The 16,019-nt window shown below is 45.1% G+C and overlaps 1 protein-coding gene across 3 annotated transcripts in view; it reads left to right on the forward strand.

Moving 5' to 3' along the window:
- Positions 1-523: 523 nt before the first annotated feature.
- ACMSD (aminocarboxymuconate semialdehyde decarboxylase) overlaps positions 524-16,019 on the forward strand; it is a 69,512-nt gene continuing 54,016 nt past the window's right edge. For 2 of the 3 annotated variants that reach the window (XM_019554587.1, XM_019554588.1), the window contains exons 1-2: positions 524-676; positions 10,470-10,514. In XM_019554587.1, the coding sequence (XP_019410132.1) occupies positions 620-676; positions 10,470-10,514 (102 nt within the window). In that variant the 5' untranslated portion in view covers positions 524-619. The remainder of the gene's footprint in view (positions 677-10,469; positions 10,515-16,019) is intronic. The other variant, XM_019554586.1, reaches the window with a different exon arrangement.

The following is a 16,019-nucleotide window of genomic DNA, read 5'->3' on the forward strand; positions in this document are numbered from 1 at the left end:
CCCTGGTGTGATTGACCAGAAAGGGAGGATAAAACAAGAAACAGAGATGCAGCTACTGTTTACCTAAAAGTTCCTGGAATTGTTGATTTGTGCGTGCAGTTCAATGAATATTTAGAAAGCAACATTGGAGGGACCAGAAGGGAAGATTGAGGGGAGAGAGAAATCTCGCTACTAAAGCCTCTCTTTAATGGCCTCTATAAAATATTTTTTAGCATCTAAGAGAAGGAGAAAGAGAGTTCAGAACATTATGTTTTAACGTCCTCACTGTTCTCTAATTTTAGCATTAACTTTAAATATAGAAACCAACTTTTGCTTTACAAACTCTTGTAAAAAACTCCTTTTATAGTGAAGATATAAACCCACAGCTTCACCTAAAAGCTTATTCTATATTATATTATGCAATAACAGTCACTCCTGCCAGAATACTTTGCTCTTGTATGGAGCCGCACCTCCAGAAAGTTAGCTACCTGATTGGCTACTGTATATAGGCAGCCTGATAAGTTAGCAGGCTTGACCAACAGCCTAAGTTAATAACAATCTGCTATGCCAGCAACAAAGACAGAGAAATTAATGTGAATCGTCATCCTTTAAACAGTAATTCTCCTTTGAAACTTCAGAGATGAAAATTGATATTCATAGTCACATCCTACCTAAGGAATGGCCTGACCTGAAACAGGTAACAATACCTTAGACACTTGATCTAGCACTCATTACTACTGGAGTTTCCAGTTCATCAGTGTTTTTAATTTATCAGTGATCTGTTAATCTTTCTATTATAAGGATGGTATGAGACCCTCATTCAGCTCTGCTTACTAAATCAAAACTCCTGCAAAGTAAAAAGTAAGGACTGTGCTCAATTTTGTGCCCTTAATATTAATTTAAAGTAGTGTGTATGTGTGTATGCTCACATGTGTATAGGTGCAGGTATATTCAAAAGAATCCACATTAGCATGAACTTTGAAGCTCAATAAAACAAGACTTTTTACCTAGTGTGTTGGTTGCTAAGTTAAGTAGATGAACTGTATGCAAATTTCTGTAATTTCTGTAATAAATTGCCTGCAAAATCTGATTTTTTAGATAACAGTTAAGGTTGTAAGAGAGGTGAACTATCATTTGTGTATACATGATAAGTCAGTTGACATACTTAGGAGGAGATTTTGATACGCACAAAGGACCCTTAAGTCCATAACTGTAATCTTAAAAAAAAATGTGAAATGAATTATTAATACTGGATTAGACTGAAATAATTTTGGATCTGCATCCACTGAAGTGCAAAATCAGTAGACTTTTTTGCCAGAAATATTTAATGCATTGCTAAGATGTAACAGATTGCATCCTAAGTAAGTAGCTCAAATTAATGCATTCATACCAGAACAAGAGTACTAACTAGAACAAGGGTAAACAACATGTTATTGTTGTTTTCCTAACATTTGAATGTTTTTGTGATGGTCTAAATCTTCTCTATTGTGATATCACTGTTAAAGCAGTGATTCCCAATGGGTGTTCCTCAGCACACTGTGAGGAGGTGAATGCCCTCTTCTTCTATCTGGCAGCCTGCACCTGCCCCAGCTGTTCCAGAGGTGCCTGCAGCTGCTCCCCTGGGAACTGCTGCCTTCCCGCACCTTTGCCCTCCCCAAGGAGCCCCTGTGCCTGCCCTCCAGTCACTGTTCTGAGAGAAGGTGGGTGGGTGGAAGCAGACAGAGCCGTGCTTTGCAGCCTGGCTCATCACCTCCACTCCCCCCATGCTCCCTGGACTGGCAGGAGTAGTGGTGATCTTGCAGTAAAACAGACTTTGATCAGCTCCACAGATCACCAAAGCGCCCCAGGGGAAAACCAGGAGCAATGGTCATAACCTCCTAGAAGAAAGTTTCAGATTGGGTATAAGGAAAAACTTCTTCATGGTTCATGTGACCAGATGCTGGAATAGACTCCCAGCAGGGGTGGTGCAGGCACCTACCCTGGAGATCTTCAACAGAAGCCAGGATGCACACCTTGCTGGGGTTATCTGACCCCAGCAGTCTTTCCTGCCCAGAGCTGGTGGCTGGTCCTGATGATCTCATGAGCTTCCTTCCAGCCCTAAACTTCTGTGAATCTGTGAACAATTCAGATGTGGGTGATTTTTAAAGATCACATAATGTTGCCAAAGAATCAGATTACTTAAGAGTGGGGACAAGAACTAACTTTGTTATTTTTTTATACTGGATGTTCTGAGCCCCTTGCTGCAGCTCTGTCCTGGTGGCCCTTAGGGTGAAAGGCTCCTAAGCTCCATCTGTCCCTTCCATGGAATGAGTCAATCTTGTTGTGGCTATCCATGATGGAAAAGACTTGTGATTTCAGCCTTGCGAGTGGGCATCAGATACATCCACACACACACACACACACACACATGCTGAGGCTCTCTGTACAAGTGGTGCTCAACCACTAGCCCATGGAGGCACATCATCCAGACTGGAGGGTTTCCCACAGGGCCCTCAATTTGGCAATAGAGAAGCAGCAGCAATTACTGCAATGACTGCTCCCTCACCATCAGATTTCCAAGCCCCGCAGACCAAATGATATGGGTCTTTTTGCTGGATTGGGATAGTGCATAGGGCCAGGCCAGCAGACTTGATCTGATACACATGGGGCCGGAGCTGGCTTGCATGGTGCTGTGGCCTGGTCCAGCACATGGAGCTGGGTCCATATGCTAGATCAAGCCTACCCACCAATCCTGTGCTGGTGAGGCTTATGAAATGATCTCACATACCAGATCTGGCCCACAGACTGATCCTGCACCAGTCATCCTGTCTACAGCCTAGAAAGGTTGGGCATCACTACTTGACACTGCAGACAGTGAGGCTCAGTGGCATCTTTGAGATGAACTAATTCAGAGAGGCATGAGCTTTCCTAGGCTGTAAGCTAGCATGTGACATTAAAGCATCAGATTAAGTAGGTTGTTTCCCAGAAAGCTCATGCCTCTCTTAACCAGTTTGTCTCTAAGGCTAAGTACAGGCATTCAAACCTCACCCCTGGAGGAAGTGCTTTACTCAAGGGAGCTCACAGCCTGCCTACACTGGCTACTGGCGATGCTTTCACATGCCTCCCAGGAGGCTACCAGAGTAGCCCCTCTCATTATCTGTGTCCCCCACCTCCCCCCACAGCTGACGACTGCCAGCAGTGACTAAGGAGAAAGCAGCGAGGGAACAGAGCCCTCCACTGTGAGGGATTCCCCCCGCAACTTGCTGGGGTCTGGAGGGGGGTGGTCTGGGTCTGTGTTAGGGGCTATTTGCCCCCCCACGCCAGCTTCATGATAGCTGAGCTGCAGGACAGCACAGCCTCGCTGGGCTGGAGCTGCTGCAGGGTAAGGGCCCTGGGATCTGTGTCACTGCCCTTTGCACCGTGCATATTTCTTTCTTCAATATGTTGAGGTTTCCTTTTGTTCCTGATGAAAGAGAATTCTTTGGTATGTCTGTGTACTTGTTAGATCTGTGTCCCTGTGACTGTTAAACACACACTAACAGAGGTTAAAGATTAGTCAGAGAGGGACAGGAAAATGTAAATTATGTATAAAATATTAGTAGCAGTGAAATCTGGAGTTGAAAACACACAGCTGATGGTAAGCAATAACAATAATCCAAACAGAAATTCTTGAAAAGGAGGGCTTGTTATCTTTTCATGTAGGAAGTGCTTTTAAACATATTTGACCCTCTTATTTACAATTGTAAGAGTTCACCTATGACTTTACAAGCAGACACCAACTAACGTGGGCCAGATGGCAGAGTATTTTTAGAATTATTTCTATGAGGAGTCTAATTCTGAATAGATTGAACTTTTATAATATCCAGTCTGCATAGAAACTGGTCTTTTTGGTTTGTCAAAAATTAAAGACCAAATTTTGCCATCCTTAATTGAGTGAAAATATTGTTGATTTTATTGACGTTTTCTTAATTAAAAGTAGCAGAATTTAGCCCTATAAATGTTAGCGGCTCCTTGGGTCAAATGCATCATGGATATATTTGGCATCATCAGTCCATGATCTCATCCGTACATCAGAACTGCATTCAGATTAGAGACAACCCCAAATGATAAAATGTTGAGTTCCACCTGCCCTTCAGTACTACTGTCAATTTTTGTGGTTGTATAGTCACATTTTCATATTTTTAAAGGTTGATATTTTCAGAGGAATATTTGTAGTTTCTAAATTCCCTGGACACCTTTGAAAAATCCAGCCATGTTATATTTCTCTCTCTTGTTGCTGTGTGGAAGACCTATACAGAAAAAATGGAAATATAAAGACTATACAGAGGAATGAGTGAAAATCACTATAAACCAAGTACTGTCAAAGGTACAAAGGAAGCAAACCTAAAGTTTTCCTGTGATCTCTTTTCTTATATGGAAATCTAAGGATCAGGGGATGCATCTACACCCGCACATTTACCGTGCAGTAACCAGAATTACTGTGCAGTACATGCACATGTCTACATGTGCACGCCTTTACTGCACAGTAAATATGGCAACTTACCCCAATTTGAGTGTAAACTTGATACCTGCATCATGCAGATTTCAAATTTACACATGATTAGTTACTGCACAGTAATGCACATGTAGATACCTCACTGCACAGTAACACTGTGTGTGTGAACTGACCTGGGACTAACTTTAGTCAACACACAGAGATAATGTGCGTTAATGGCTGCACATGTAGATGCCAGCCTATTCCCACTTACTGCGCAGTAACTTACTGCACAGTAAATTTAAGCTGGTGTAAATGCACATCTAGACATGCCCAGGGATAACAATACATAATATATTTCCTAAAGAACATCTAATTTTTCAGTTCCTATAGTGTTTCTTCAGTTCTGTCTCCCTCTCTCTCACACACACACATACATATTCAATGCTGACCTTGTGAAGGAACACACTGAGAGGCTAGATACTTTCAAGTTAGCCAGCCCTGATGGTTTATACCCAAAGGTACTCAAGGAGCTGGCAAGCATCATAGTTCAGTCCCTGGCACAGATCTTTGAGAACTCCTGGGGCTCTGGTGAAGTGCCCGAAGACTGGAAGAAGGCCACCATGGTGCCTGTCTTCAAGAAAGGGAGGAAAGTGGATCTGGCAAACTACAGACCCATCAGCCTAACCTCTATCCTGGGGAAGGTCTTGGAAAAGATTATCAAAGAGGCTATCCTTAACAGACTGGCTGACGGCAACATCCTGAAGGATAGCCAGCATGGGTTTGTTATGGGTAGGTTTCAGCCTGGACATAAGGAAGAACTTCTTTACTGTCCAAGCCCCCAAGGTTTGGAATAGACTGCCACCAGAGGTGGTTCAAGCATCTACTTTGAATGCCTTCAAGAGAAATTTGGATGTTTATCTTGCTGGGATCCTATGATCCCTGCTGACTTCCTGCCCCTGGGGCAGGGGGTTGGTCTCAATGATCTTCCGGGGTCCCTTCCAGCCCTAATGTTTATGAAATCTATAAGAGCTATACATACCTAATATTAATAGGGGTGTGCAAAGCAGGCCCTATTCGATTTGGATTCAGCCCAAATCAGGGATAGTGATTCAATTCGTTGATTCAGATCTATGTCCCTGATTCAATTCAGCTGAATCCAAATCTGAAGATTCAATGCTGATTCAGAGAATCAGTGATTCGGACATAGACACAGTTTTAGGTTTTTACTACATACCATGAGTTAGCAGGGCAGGTCATGATCGCTGCGATGCTGGGCACATGCAGCGTCCCACAGGAGTAAGGGGGGAGGGGGCTGGGGGGCCCTCCACATGCTTGGTGGTGAACCCAGAAGTGGAGCAGAAGTCCTTCCGGTTCACTTCCGGGTCTCCCAGGGAGCACGCTGGGGGAGCCCGCCCACACTCCCCTGGCTCAGTGATTGGCTGTGGGGGGACCCCAGGTTCCCCCCCAGACTCAAGCTGCAGCAGTCACTGAGCTAGGGGGCCACAGGGGAGCCCCTCTGCATGCTTCCTGGTGGACCCGGAAGTGCTTCTGGTCCACTTCCAGGTCTACTGCCAAGTGCACTGGGGAGCCAGCCCCCCGGACTCCTGAGGGATGCTTCATGCACCCAGCATCACAGCATTCACGGGCTGCCTGGTACCTGGAGGTATTTAAAAAAAACATTTAAAGCTGTGCCTATGTCCAAATCACCAAATCTTTCCGCATCTCTCCAAATCAATTCAGAGAGATTATAGGGTCCCCTGATTCAATCTGGATTTGGAGATTTGGCCACTGAGTCAGGCCAAATCTCTGCCAAATTGAATCAGGGACCAAAGCTTCACATAGCCCTACTATTTACTGCAAATTATTGGTCCTAAGAAATACTGATTTTTTTTTAAACCAAATATTAGAGAAAACTTGATGTTAGGTTTCAAGAAGAAGGCAAGGTAGTTTTACAGTTTATAGACTAACTAAATCAGAGATGTATAGCATAAACTTTTGTAAGAAAATGGCTGACTTCATATTATTGTAATATAATAAAGAATAGAAATTCATTAAGTGTTTGAATAATGAGTATAAAAAATGCCCATTTAATTATCAAGGGCAAAAGGGGGTGAATGGGTCAAAAATAGATCATGCAGTAAAGCTTGATAATGTTTCATTTATCTGGACAGTTGCCAAATCACAATTATTAGGGACTTGACTAAAATCCAATGAGCTCAATAGGACACATGTGCATCAGACCATTGCTTTTTTTGATAAACAGTTAATTTAATAGGTACAAAATAAAATATATTGAGATACCACAGGATCTCTGTTATGATGATGTCAGTAGGTCTGATTGCATATTCCTTGCTCCAGGAAAGCACATCAGTGAGTGATTTGCCTATGTCAGGGGTTGTCAACCAGAGGTACATGTAGCCCGAGGGGTACTTAGAAAGGATGTAGGCGGTATGTGCAGGCAGGTGGGGACAGAGTATGCCCCAGGGTATGGCAGCGGTGTTTCCCCTGGTGCCTTTACTTTTTACCAGGGGGAGAGGGAGGGGTGCACTGGGTGCTATCGGACCCACAAAGCACACCACAGCTCCTCCCCACCCCCAACCTCAGCTCGCTTTCTGTGCCTGCTCCCAGGAGCGGGGCCGGGAGGCTGAGGGCAGCGGTGCCCTCTGCGGGCCACACACATGCCGCCTGGATGGCCAGATGGGGGGGCAGGTTTTGTACGCAGCAGCCACCACCACCTCACACTGCCGCCACTGCCATGGCCTGTGCTGCTTACTTGCAGCCAGTCGCGTGTGCAGCTCCATGGGCTGCTGACATGCCTCGCACCTTTGCGCCTCCCATCAGCAGCCTGAGGAGCCACATATGTGACCAGCTGCAGGAAAGCAGCACAGGTGCATGGCAGCAGTGTTGTGGGGTGGTTGCAGTGGTAGCCACCAGGTGTGAGCCCTGCCTCGCCCCCAGCCAGCCAACCAGGCGTTGTGTGTGTGGCCCACAGCAGGTCACTGCTGCCCTTGCCCCGCCGGCCCTGCTCCTGGGAGCAGGCACAGAGACATACTCCCCACCACCCCACTGTCAATATGGCCCCACCCTGCCCCTTCCCTCTCCCCTGCCTGCCCCTTCTCTCCACACACGCTTACCTGCTACGAGGGGGCGTTGTGTGTCTCCTCTCCGTGTGTGTGTGTGTGTGTGTGTGTTTGCAGGTGTGTGTTTGTGTGTATGTCTGTGTCTTTGTGTGTATGTCCGTCTCCTTCCTGCCCAGCCACAGCAGGCACATGGTGTTGTGCAGCTCTTGGGGCAGCAGGATGCAGAGTCCAGTCTGCAGCAGCGGCTGCGTCCGCCCTGTGCACAGATTTGGGGGGCACGTGCCCCCTGGATCTCCACTGGAGTGCTCACAGTGGCAGGAACTGGCTCCCCTCCTCACACCTCCCGGACGAACTGCTCTTGTGGCTTTGTCCCACGCTCCGCCCTGGCTGTGCAGTGCCTGCCCCAGCCACTGCCCCAGCCCCACTCCATCCCTCACCATGGGGGCCTTGATCTCCCTCGCCCCCTCTCCCCCCTCCCAATCCTTAAAACCAAGAAAAAAATATAAAGGGGTACATGAGCTGAAGCTTTGTGGCAGAAGGGCACAAAGGTTGACTACCCCATGTAAATGCAGGGTCACCCCTAAATTATTATGCTGAAGTGTTAAATATTCCTGCTTTTGCCCAGTTTCCTGTGAAATGTTTCATTATTGAAAATGAGGAATTCTGAGCAGTTCTTTCTCATTTGATTTTGTTGTTTGGAAACTTTATAGTATTTCAAATCTCATGATTTAGGGAGTTAAAAGAGAACAAGCTTCTTTGGGTTTTGCTTTTTAATAAAAGAATTTTCAACCTCTTTGGGAGAATCAATGGGCAGCTAACTTGTATCTTTTAAGCCAGTCTCTTCTGTTTAAATATTAATAGACAAGAGAAAGTGACCTTCAGTCCTGCTGCTGAATCACAGGAAGCTGAAAAGCAGAATCAATACAGCTCTGTGCTAATGATTAACTGATTACAGATTGCTTTATCTGAAAATGCATCCGCTCATTTTTCAGCTCTTATCTTCTCCCCAAATTTAATTTGATTGGTGTTCCCATCTAAAAATACTATAGTGTTTAAAGCCCCCATACAGCAAGATACCAAAGAACATGACTCGGGTACCTTTGGATACATGTTTTAAAACCTTGCTGAGTTACAGGCTCATTTCTGCAAGTACCCTAGCCCAGTCAAGCAAAGACCTGAAGAACAAGCTTAAAGTTACCTGATTAGTCCTACTGAAATTAAGGAACCATTTACATGTTAAACTAAGCAAGCATGTGCATCAGGATAGGAGGCCAAGCAGCTGGCAGGACTGAACCTTAAATGAGGATTTTTAAAAGTATGCAGTTGCTTGACCCGAAAGGTTGCTGAGGTCTCTTAGCACTGTCAAAGATCCAGCTGCCAGAGAGTTAAAAGATTTTTGCAACAAAATCAAGTATTCTGAAGCCAAACACAAGAGAAGGCATTTGCTACCATAATATCTGTGAAAGTTCATCAGCTGATCTTACTGACACTATACAGTCATTGGTTTCCTAGGTTTCAGATGATTCACTTGTGGGTTATGTGTGCTTGATTTTCAAATCAGAAAAACATCATAAACCATACAAAATAATATGATACTTGAAAGTCTGCCTTGTATGTAATGGTAAAATAAAATTATTCTTAACAATTTCAGCAGCTGTTTAGACTTGCAGGATATTTAGAAAATTCCAAAAAATTTCCAAGCATATTTCTGCAACTGTTCGTCCAAATGATATCTGTATTTATTTACAATGTGCCAGTAATATCTGTCCTGTTATAGTTATTATTTATCCATCATATTATCTGCTTGCAGGGTAGAAAACTTGCAACCCTGAGTCTTCTCTGCATGTACATTTAAGGCCCCCAACAGCTTTTTCCAGTAGTTTTAAGGAGGAAATGATCTTGACTTTGTCTAACTCAGTCTCCCGTATATGCATTCACTGGGAAGAAAATACAATGAAGAGGGCAACATGGCAAAGTGTATTGTGTCTGGTGTTGAATGAATGTATGTGTAACGGTGTTTGGATGAAGTACGTCTGATCTGCAAGTGCATGTTATACATCCAAGTACATATTTAAGTTGGTCTAATGAAAGATATCAGATTCACCCAAAGAACCTGGTCTGCCTATGTCCTTAGACCAACACGGCTACAACCTACACTCCTATAACACACACGGTTTCTCACACACAGATTGATACATCGTGGATCTTTTGTTGATACACATTTCTATCAGTCCATTGACTTCATTGGAGCTAATTCATATCAGTCAAGGTACTACCCCACCATATGTAAAATCGCCTGTTCTCCATAAGTATGTGTGTACGACACACTATTCAGCTGCTTTTCATCAAATGAAATGGTCCCAAATCTGACGGCCAAAAGACAACGTGATTTCTCCCAGTTTTACCTAATGGTGCTCTAAAATATTGGAAGCCAACCTTTTGGGCAAGTGTGTCACAAACTAGCACTGCACCCTGCCCAAGTGCTACTCTGATCCCCTTCCCCTGCCAGTTCTGCTTTCTGCTCCCTGCCCTATCTGCTGCTGTCCTACCAGTGCCCTTCCTCACCTGCTGTGTGCCCCACACACAGGCTGCCCATGCCGCTTGTGGTGCACATGCCACAGGTTGACGAATACTCTAAAAAGATACTTACCCTGCAAACGAACAATGAACATTCAAGAGGGGTCAGTGGAATACACCGAGTCCGCCTTTTACTTCTGTTTATTTTATTTTAATCCTCGTTCTCCACTTCCCTCCCTCAGGCATTTGTCTTTCTTGCCTTTGCTTCACTTCTCTTTGTCCCATTCAGAGTCCGTCTAAGAGGGAGACAGATGCAATGAAGGACTTATTTATGAGGTGCATCTTGCCCTTGGATCTATCTGGTGTCATGAATGTAGCTTTTGATTTTTATTCCAGAGCACCAGCTAACCATTAGCTTTTTCTTCTTCTCTTCACAGAGATATGGCTACGGTGGGTGGGTCCAGCTGGATCACCATTGCCAGGTATGCTGGGTTTTTTTCTCCAAAGCATTATTGTTGTTGACAGTCTTCCATATGTTTCAAATAGCAGCTTTCCAATAAGACTGCTTAACTGTATGTAAACTGTATGTTTAACATACATTTCCACTGAGCTACAACCTGGTATGTAGGAAAATTACTCCAAGCACTGACATAGCACTAGAGATTTTTCTGCTGAAGAGCTGCAGTAGGCTATAAGGTCACCTCACTTCCTTCCTAATCTCAGTTTGAACCATTATCCGGCAGTCTTCATCATAGCCCCAGCCTAACACTTAGAACAGATACTTTTAAAAACAGCTTTTAATTAGACGTGGCAGCAGAACTTAGACCACATTAAAAAAAACTTTCTTTTTTTAGCAGAATCACCAAATTTTGAACTTACCCTAGAAATTGACACAGATCTTATCACATTATAGGGCTTTCATGATAAAGAAGCTAACATAATGGAGCTATCTCATTGTATTTTATTAAAAGTTAAAGAACTAGAGCATAAAAGAACTTTCAAAGGAAAGAAAAGTAATTCATTCTTCAGTTAAGCATCTCTGTGACATGACCGGCAAATGGAGAAACATGGGTTCATTAAGAACAATATGCAGCTGTTGGGGTCATGCTGTACAAAAACATAGACCTGAACTTACTTTTTCTTACAGTAAATGAAAAGCAGAATCATTTTCATCTTGCGTACATCTCTTTTTTATACCACTAAGTCTACTGACTTCCATGAAAGCACTCCTGGTTTACACCAGTGTAAGTGAAATAAATATTTGGCCCCGAATGCCTCCAGGGTATTCTGACGGTCTCTCTCTGTTCATAGCCCTATCCTCCGTCTGCTGCAGGCCGTGGGAATTCCACTGTTAACTTCCAGGGGAACCGAGTGGGGTCCTGGAATTAAAAACCTGATTCTGATATCAATCACAGTGTTTCAAATCAGGAATAGCTCTGTCCAAATCGTCAACAATAATGCAGTCTAAAACTTGAGGAAGTAAGATCAAAACCAGGCTCCGTCTGTCACTTGCTTAAAGTGTTCATGAAATTAGGAATCAGATCTCTCCTAAGCATCTGTTGGATCTAAGCAACCGTGCATCTGACTTAAAACATCCCAGGGCTTGCTTGTGCTCAGATTTGTGCAGGGAAAGTTCATTTTGTTTCATGCAGAATTTCTAGCTTTTCAAATTTGATTTTGTTCCTACTTGGAACACACCCCAGATTTTGCAAGCCCTCTATGAAAGGGAATGGAAACCTTGCTCCGAGCAGTGCAGCTGGTAACACCCCACTAATTTGTGGACTTTAGAAGCTCTGAGATCCCTGCCTCCAAGGCAATGAAGCAGGTGGGCTGCTCAGGGACTGGGCAAGTAAATTGGCAGGGTATCTTATAGATTTTGAAACCTGCCCAACAAGCAGAAGGATTCCAACAGACCTCTGCAATGGTTCTGCCAGTATTTCATCAATACAGAACCAGCTCAGCTGGGTGTTTCAACTTGAAAAAATCAGCAAATTCTGACTAAAAAAAATGTTTCATAAGATTTTTCTTACCATCTGTGGCATACATAATCACAAGTAGAGATGACCTGCCTCAGAAGTCAATAGAGGATGTGTCATGCTTCAGAGGTTAAAAAAAAGGTGCCACTTGCAGCACATGAAGGGAGAGAGAGAGTTAGCCATGTTAGTCTGAAGTCAGGCAGAAGACAGGACAGGGTGGCACCTTAGAGACTAACTGATTTAGTGGCATTCAAAATTTTATGCCCATATTTTATATTTTTGTATTTTGCCCGGCCAGCACGGCACCCACCAATAAAATGCACCCCGCCAAGTCCTTCTGCCCATGTATACACACCCCCCAACATACCTTATTGTGCCTCACTCCTTTGTGGGCATAAGGATCCAGCCCGGCCAGCATGCAGCTTCCAGGCAGGGATGCTGCTGCCACTGCTGCAGCTGCCAGAGGGCCTGCTCAGCTTCCCAGCGACTGGCACTGCTGCAAGGGGACCTGCTCAGCTTCCCTGGCTTCCCACTTGCTCTGGGCAGCAGGCAGGGAAGCAGTAGAGGCAGGGGGGAGCTGCCACTGGGCAGGGGTAAGGAGCATGAGGCTGGGGCCGGATGGAGCCCATACCCAGGGGGCAGTGGCAGCATGGAGCTCAGGTGGAAAGAGTGTGGATGTTAGGCAGGGTGGGGGAGTGTGGGGACTCCCCGACACATCCCCACATGGCATGCAGGCCTGCAGGCAGTAGTGGAAGCAGCAGCAACAGGCAGGGGCATGAGGGATGCTTGTCTCTGGCACAGGCGCTGGCATCTGGCAGCATGCAGCTCCATCCAGTTCTGCACATCACGGTGAGAGGTGCACCCTGGCTAAGCCGCCTCTACTGTCAGTGCTCCCTGCTGCGCACGGGAAGACCCCACGCTCACACACCACTGGAGGGAAGCTCCATGCACTGGAGCTGGCTGCCTTTTCTGCTCCCTGCCGCACAGGTCCTGGGACTCGATGGGGAAGCAGGAGCTGGGGCTCCCTTTCACTTCTAGCAGAGTCTCAGGATCCAAGTGGCAGGGGGCAAGGAAGTAAGCCAGCTCCAGCACATGTTGCACCGCTCCAGTGATGTGCGAGTGCAGGGGCTGCCTGTGCATGGCAGAGAGCCCCCATGATAGAGGCATGTCAGCCAGGCTGCACTCCTCACTTCAATGTGCAGTGCTGGCCAGAGCCATGCACCACCAGGCATCAGCACCTGCTCTGGACACAAAGTCCCCCACCTGCTGCTGCCGCCGACTCCTGTGGGGCTGCACACCATGGGGGGAAGTGCAGGGGGGTCCCCACACTCCCCCACCCTTCCTCACACCCCACAAATACCACACACCCATACCCTGCCCCCACAACCTCCCACATACCTTATCGCTGCCCCCAACACATAGCCACACCCCCTCACAAACCCCACACCCCACCGCATGCACACACACACATACACACAACACTTAACCCTTTATTTTTGAGTTATCTCCTCTATGTACACTATGCAAACACAAATCACGACAAAAATATATTTTGTAATAAAATTAAAATACGTTATAGTAGGTGTTTGACTTTTAGTGTATAATTTGGGGTTTTCTGGTTCTAAGATGGCAGCCCCCCCCCAAAGGAATATTTCTTGGGGGCAAAGGAAGGGACTTCCAGTGGCAAAGCTCAGGGGTTAGGGGCAGGGCTTCTGGTCCCAAGATGGCAACCCAGGGGGGCAGGGCAACTCTCAGGGGACGGGGCTACCCATGCGGCCCTTGAGAGCTCACCAAACCTCACTAAGTGGCCCTCCAGCTGAAATAATTGCCTGGCCCTGCTCTAAGGTGCACTGTCCCTGGCTTCTGCCTGACTTGCAGCACAGTGAACTTAGCCCCCATGAAAGGGCATGTACTGTGTTGGCTAGGTCCACCCCTCCCTGGAGTCATCTTTGTATCAGAGAAGTCCAAGGGTTTTCATTGTGTCCAAGCTCCAGGAGAGAAGCCTCCATGTATCCCAGCCAGACCTGCATAGAGCTATGACTAACAGAAACCTTAACAAAACATACTAGAATGGTATCTTGTAAAAATTATAATAATTAAGAAAATATTTCCATACTATTTAGACTGCCATACATTTATATGGCATTTTAGCTACATTCTCTGACCTGAACCTGAAGAGCTGTAAATGGAAATAATGCAAAAGAATTAGAATTAAGAGGCAAGCTAATTTCAGGGTCTTGTTTCAACTGAAATGAATAAGAGGAGTCTTTCACTAACTTTAGCAGGTGTTGGCCCAGTTCCCAGGATTTTATTTATGACAAGAATGGAAGAGTGGGTGTTTGCAGGGGGAAAATGAGGAGATGATCATGAGAGAAGGCATTGAATTAGGCCTTGGGAGATCTAAATACAGTTCCTACCACAATCACCTAACTCTTGTACTTGGGCAGGTGCTTCAATGCACCATATAAATCTTGGTAGTAAAGACTTCCCTGTGTCTAAAGGAAAACAGAGGTATTTGATGGATAAAAGTAGGAAGTGTGATCTAAATCAGAGCTGTCCAGCTGGTGGCCTGCAGACCCCAGGTAGCCCATGAGGTGTTAATATGCAGCCCCTGAGCCACTATCTTGCCACCACTCCCCCGACTGCTCTAGCTGCTGCAAAAGAGAGGTCTCTAGGCTCCCCTTCCCTCCCTCCCTTCCTCTGCTCTTGATTCCTGTTCCCCTAGGGAGTGGGCAGATACAGCCCATGGCCTGTAATGTGTTACAATGCAGAAGAAGAGGTGAGGGCTGCCCACCAATGGGGTACAACAGCCAGCCACACCTACAGTGCAACAATGGAGGGGTAGGGTGGTCACCAACATGTATGGTATGGGGGGAGGCCCTGTTGCACACAGCAAGTGGCCTGGGGGTCTGTGGCTCACCCCAGCACAGTCCATGTGGCTCGTGGCCCCAGGTGCTTAGAAGCTGGACAGCTCTGATCTAGATATAGTAAGCAGTGAAACATAAGGAGCTAAACTGCAAACACAAGGAAAAGGAAAGTCTTCTATCCAGAATTTAAGTACATGTTTTACTTCAAGAATCTGCACAGTCCCATTTAAAACATCTAGCTAAAAAGAGTTGCATTGTACAGTGATTGACTGTACATGTGGTGGGCTTAACAAGAAACTGTTAGGTTTAATCTGGTTCCATCTTCTGAGGTGCAAACACAACCTTCTCATGGGAGATCTGAATTGAAAGATAGAAAGACAAGTGGTAATTGAGTGAATAAAGTTACATTGCTTGTGTCTTTCAAGATGATGTCTTAACTTCCTTTTCAAAGTTTAGCCCAATGAAGATAGAAAACTTGCTCTATTTTTACTTTACCTTGACTCATTCCAGTGCCTCTCAATAGGGCTATAAGTATTGATAAAACTTAGCCTTAGATAGCTACCAAAGGAGTTAGATACTTATTGCCTATTAATATTATTAGGAACGAAACATCTAACTCGCTGGCACCTTGAAAAAGAAATCACAGCCCATGAGTTTCTGTTATTAAAACAAAGCTGACCAGATTATTAAAATGTGACATCTTATCAAAATAACATCCAATTTCATGCACATTACTGTGATTTTAAATACACTGTTAGTAAGCTTGTAAGAGCACTATGAACTCTGAAGGTAATCCCATCTAGTGAGCCTCTAAGGTACGATCATGCAGTCCTTAGTAGGAAATATATTAAAACCTGAAAAATGTCTCTTAAAATAAGAGGAAAAAAGAAGGCTCCTGATAGCGAGTCACCAAGACTAGGATAGAGACCATAAGCAACAATCAGGCAGTAAAATTAATCTAAGAAAGGCTAGTTTGATTAGTAGACTATCAATACCATTAACAAGTAGAAACAATTGTTAATACCTCCAGAGTAAAGGATAATGAGCCATTAAGTCAATTGACTCTTTCGACTGCCAGAATAGTAATATGACAGATGTTGTACAGTGAAGCAGGAATCAAAGCAGGGTGCTTCTATTCCAGGAA

Source organism: Crocodylus porosus, unplaced genomic scaffold, assembly GCF_001723895.1.
Source record: "Crocodylus porosus isolate Cpor-Errol unplaced genomic scaffold, CroPor_comp1, whole genome shotgun sequence".
NCBI lineage: Eukaryota > Metazoa > Chordata > Crocodylia > Crocodylidae > Crocodylus > Crocodylus porosus.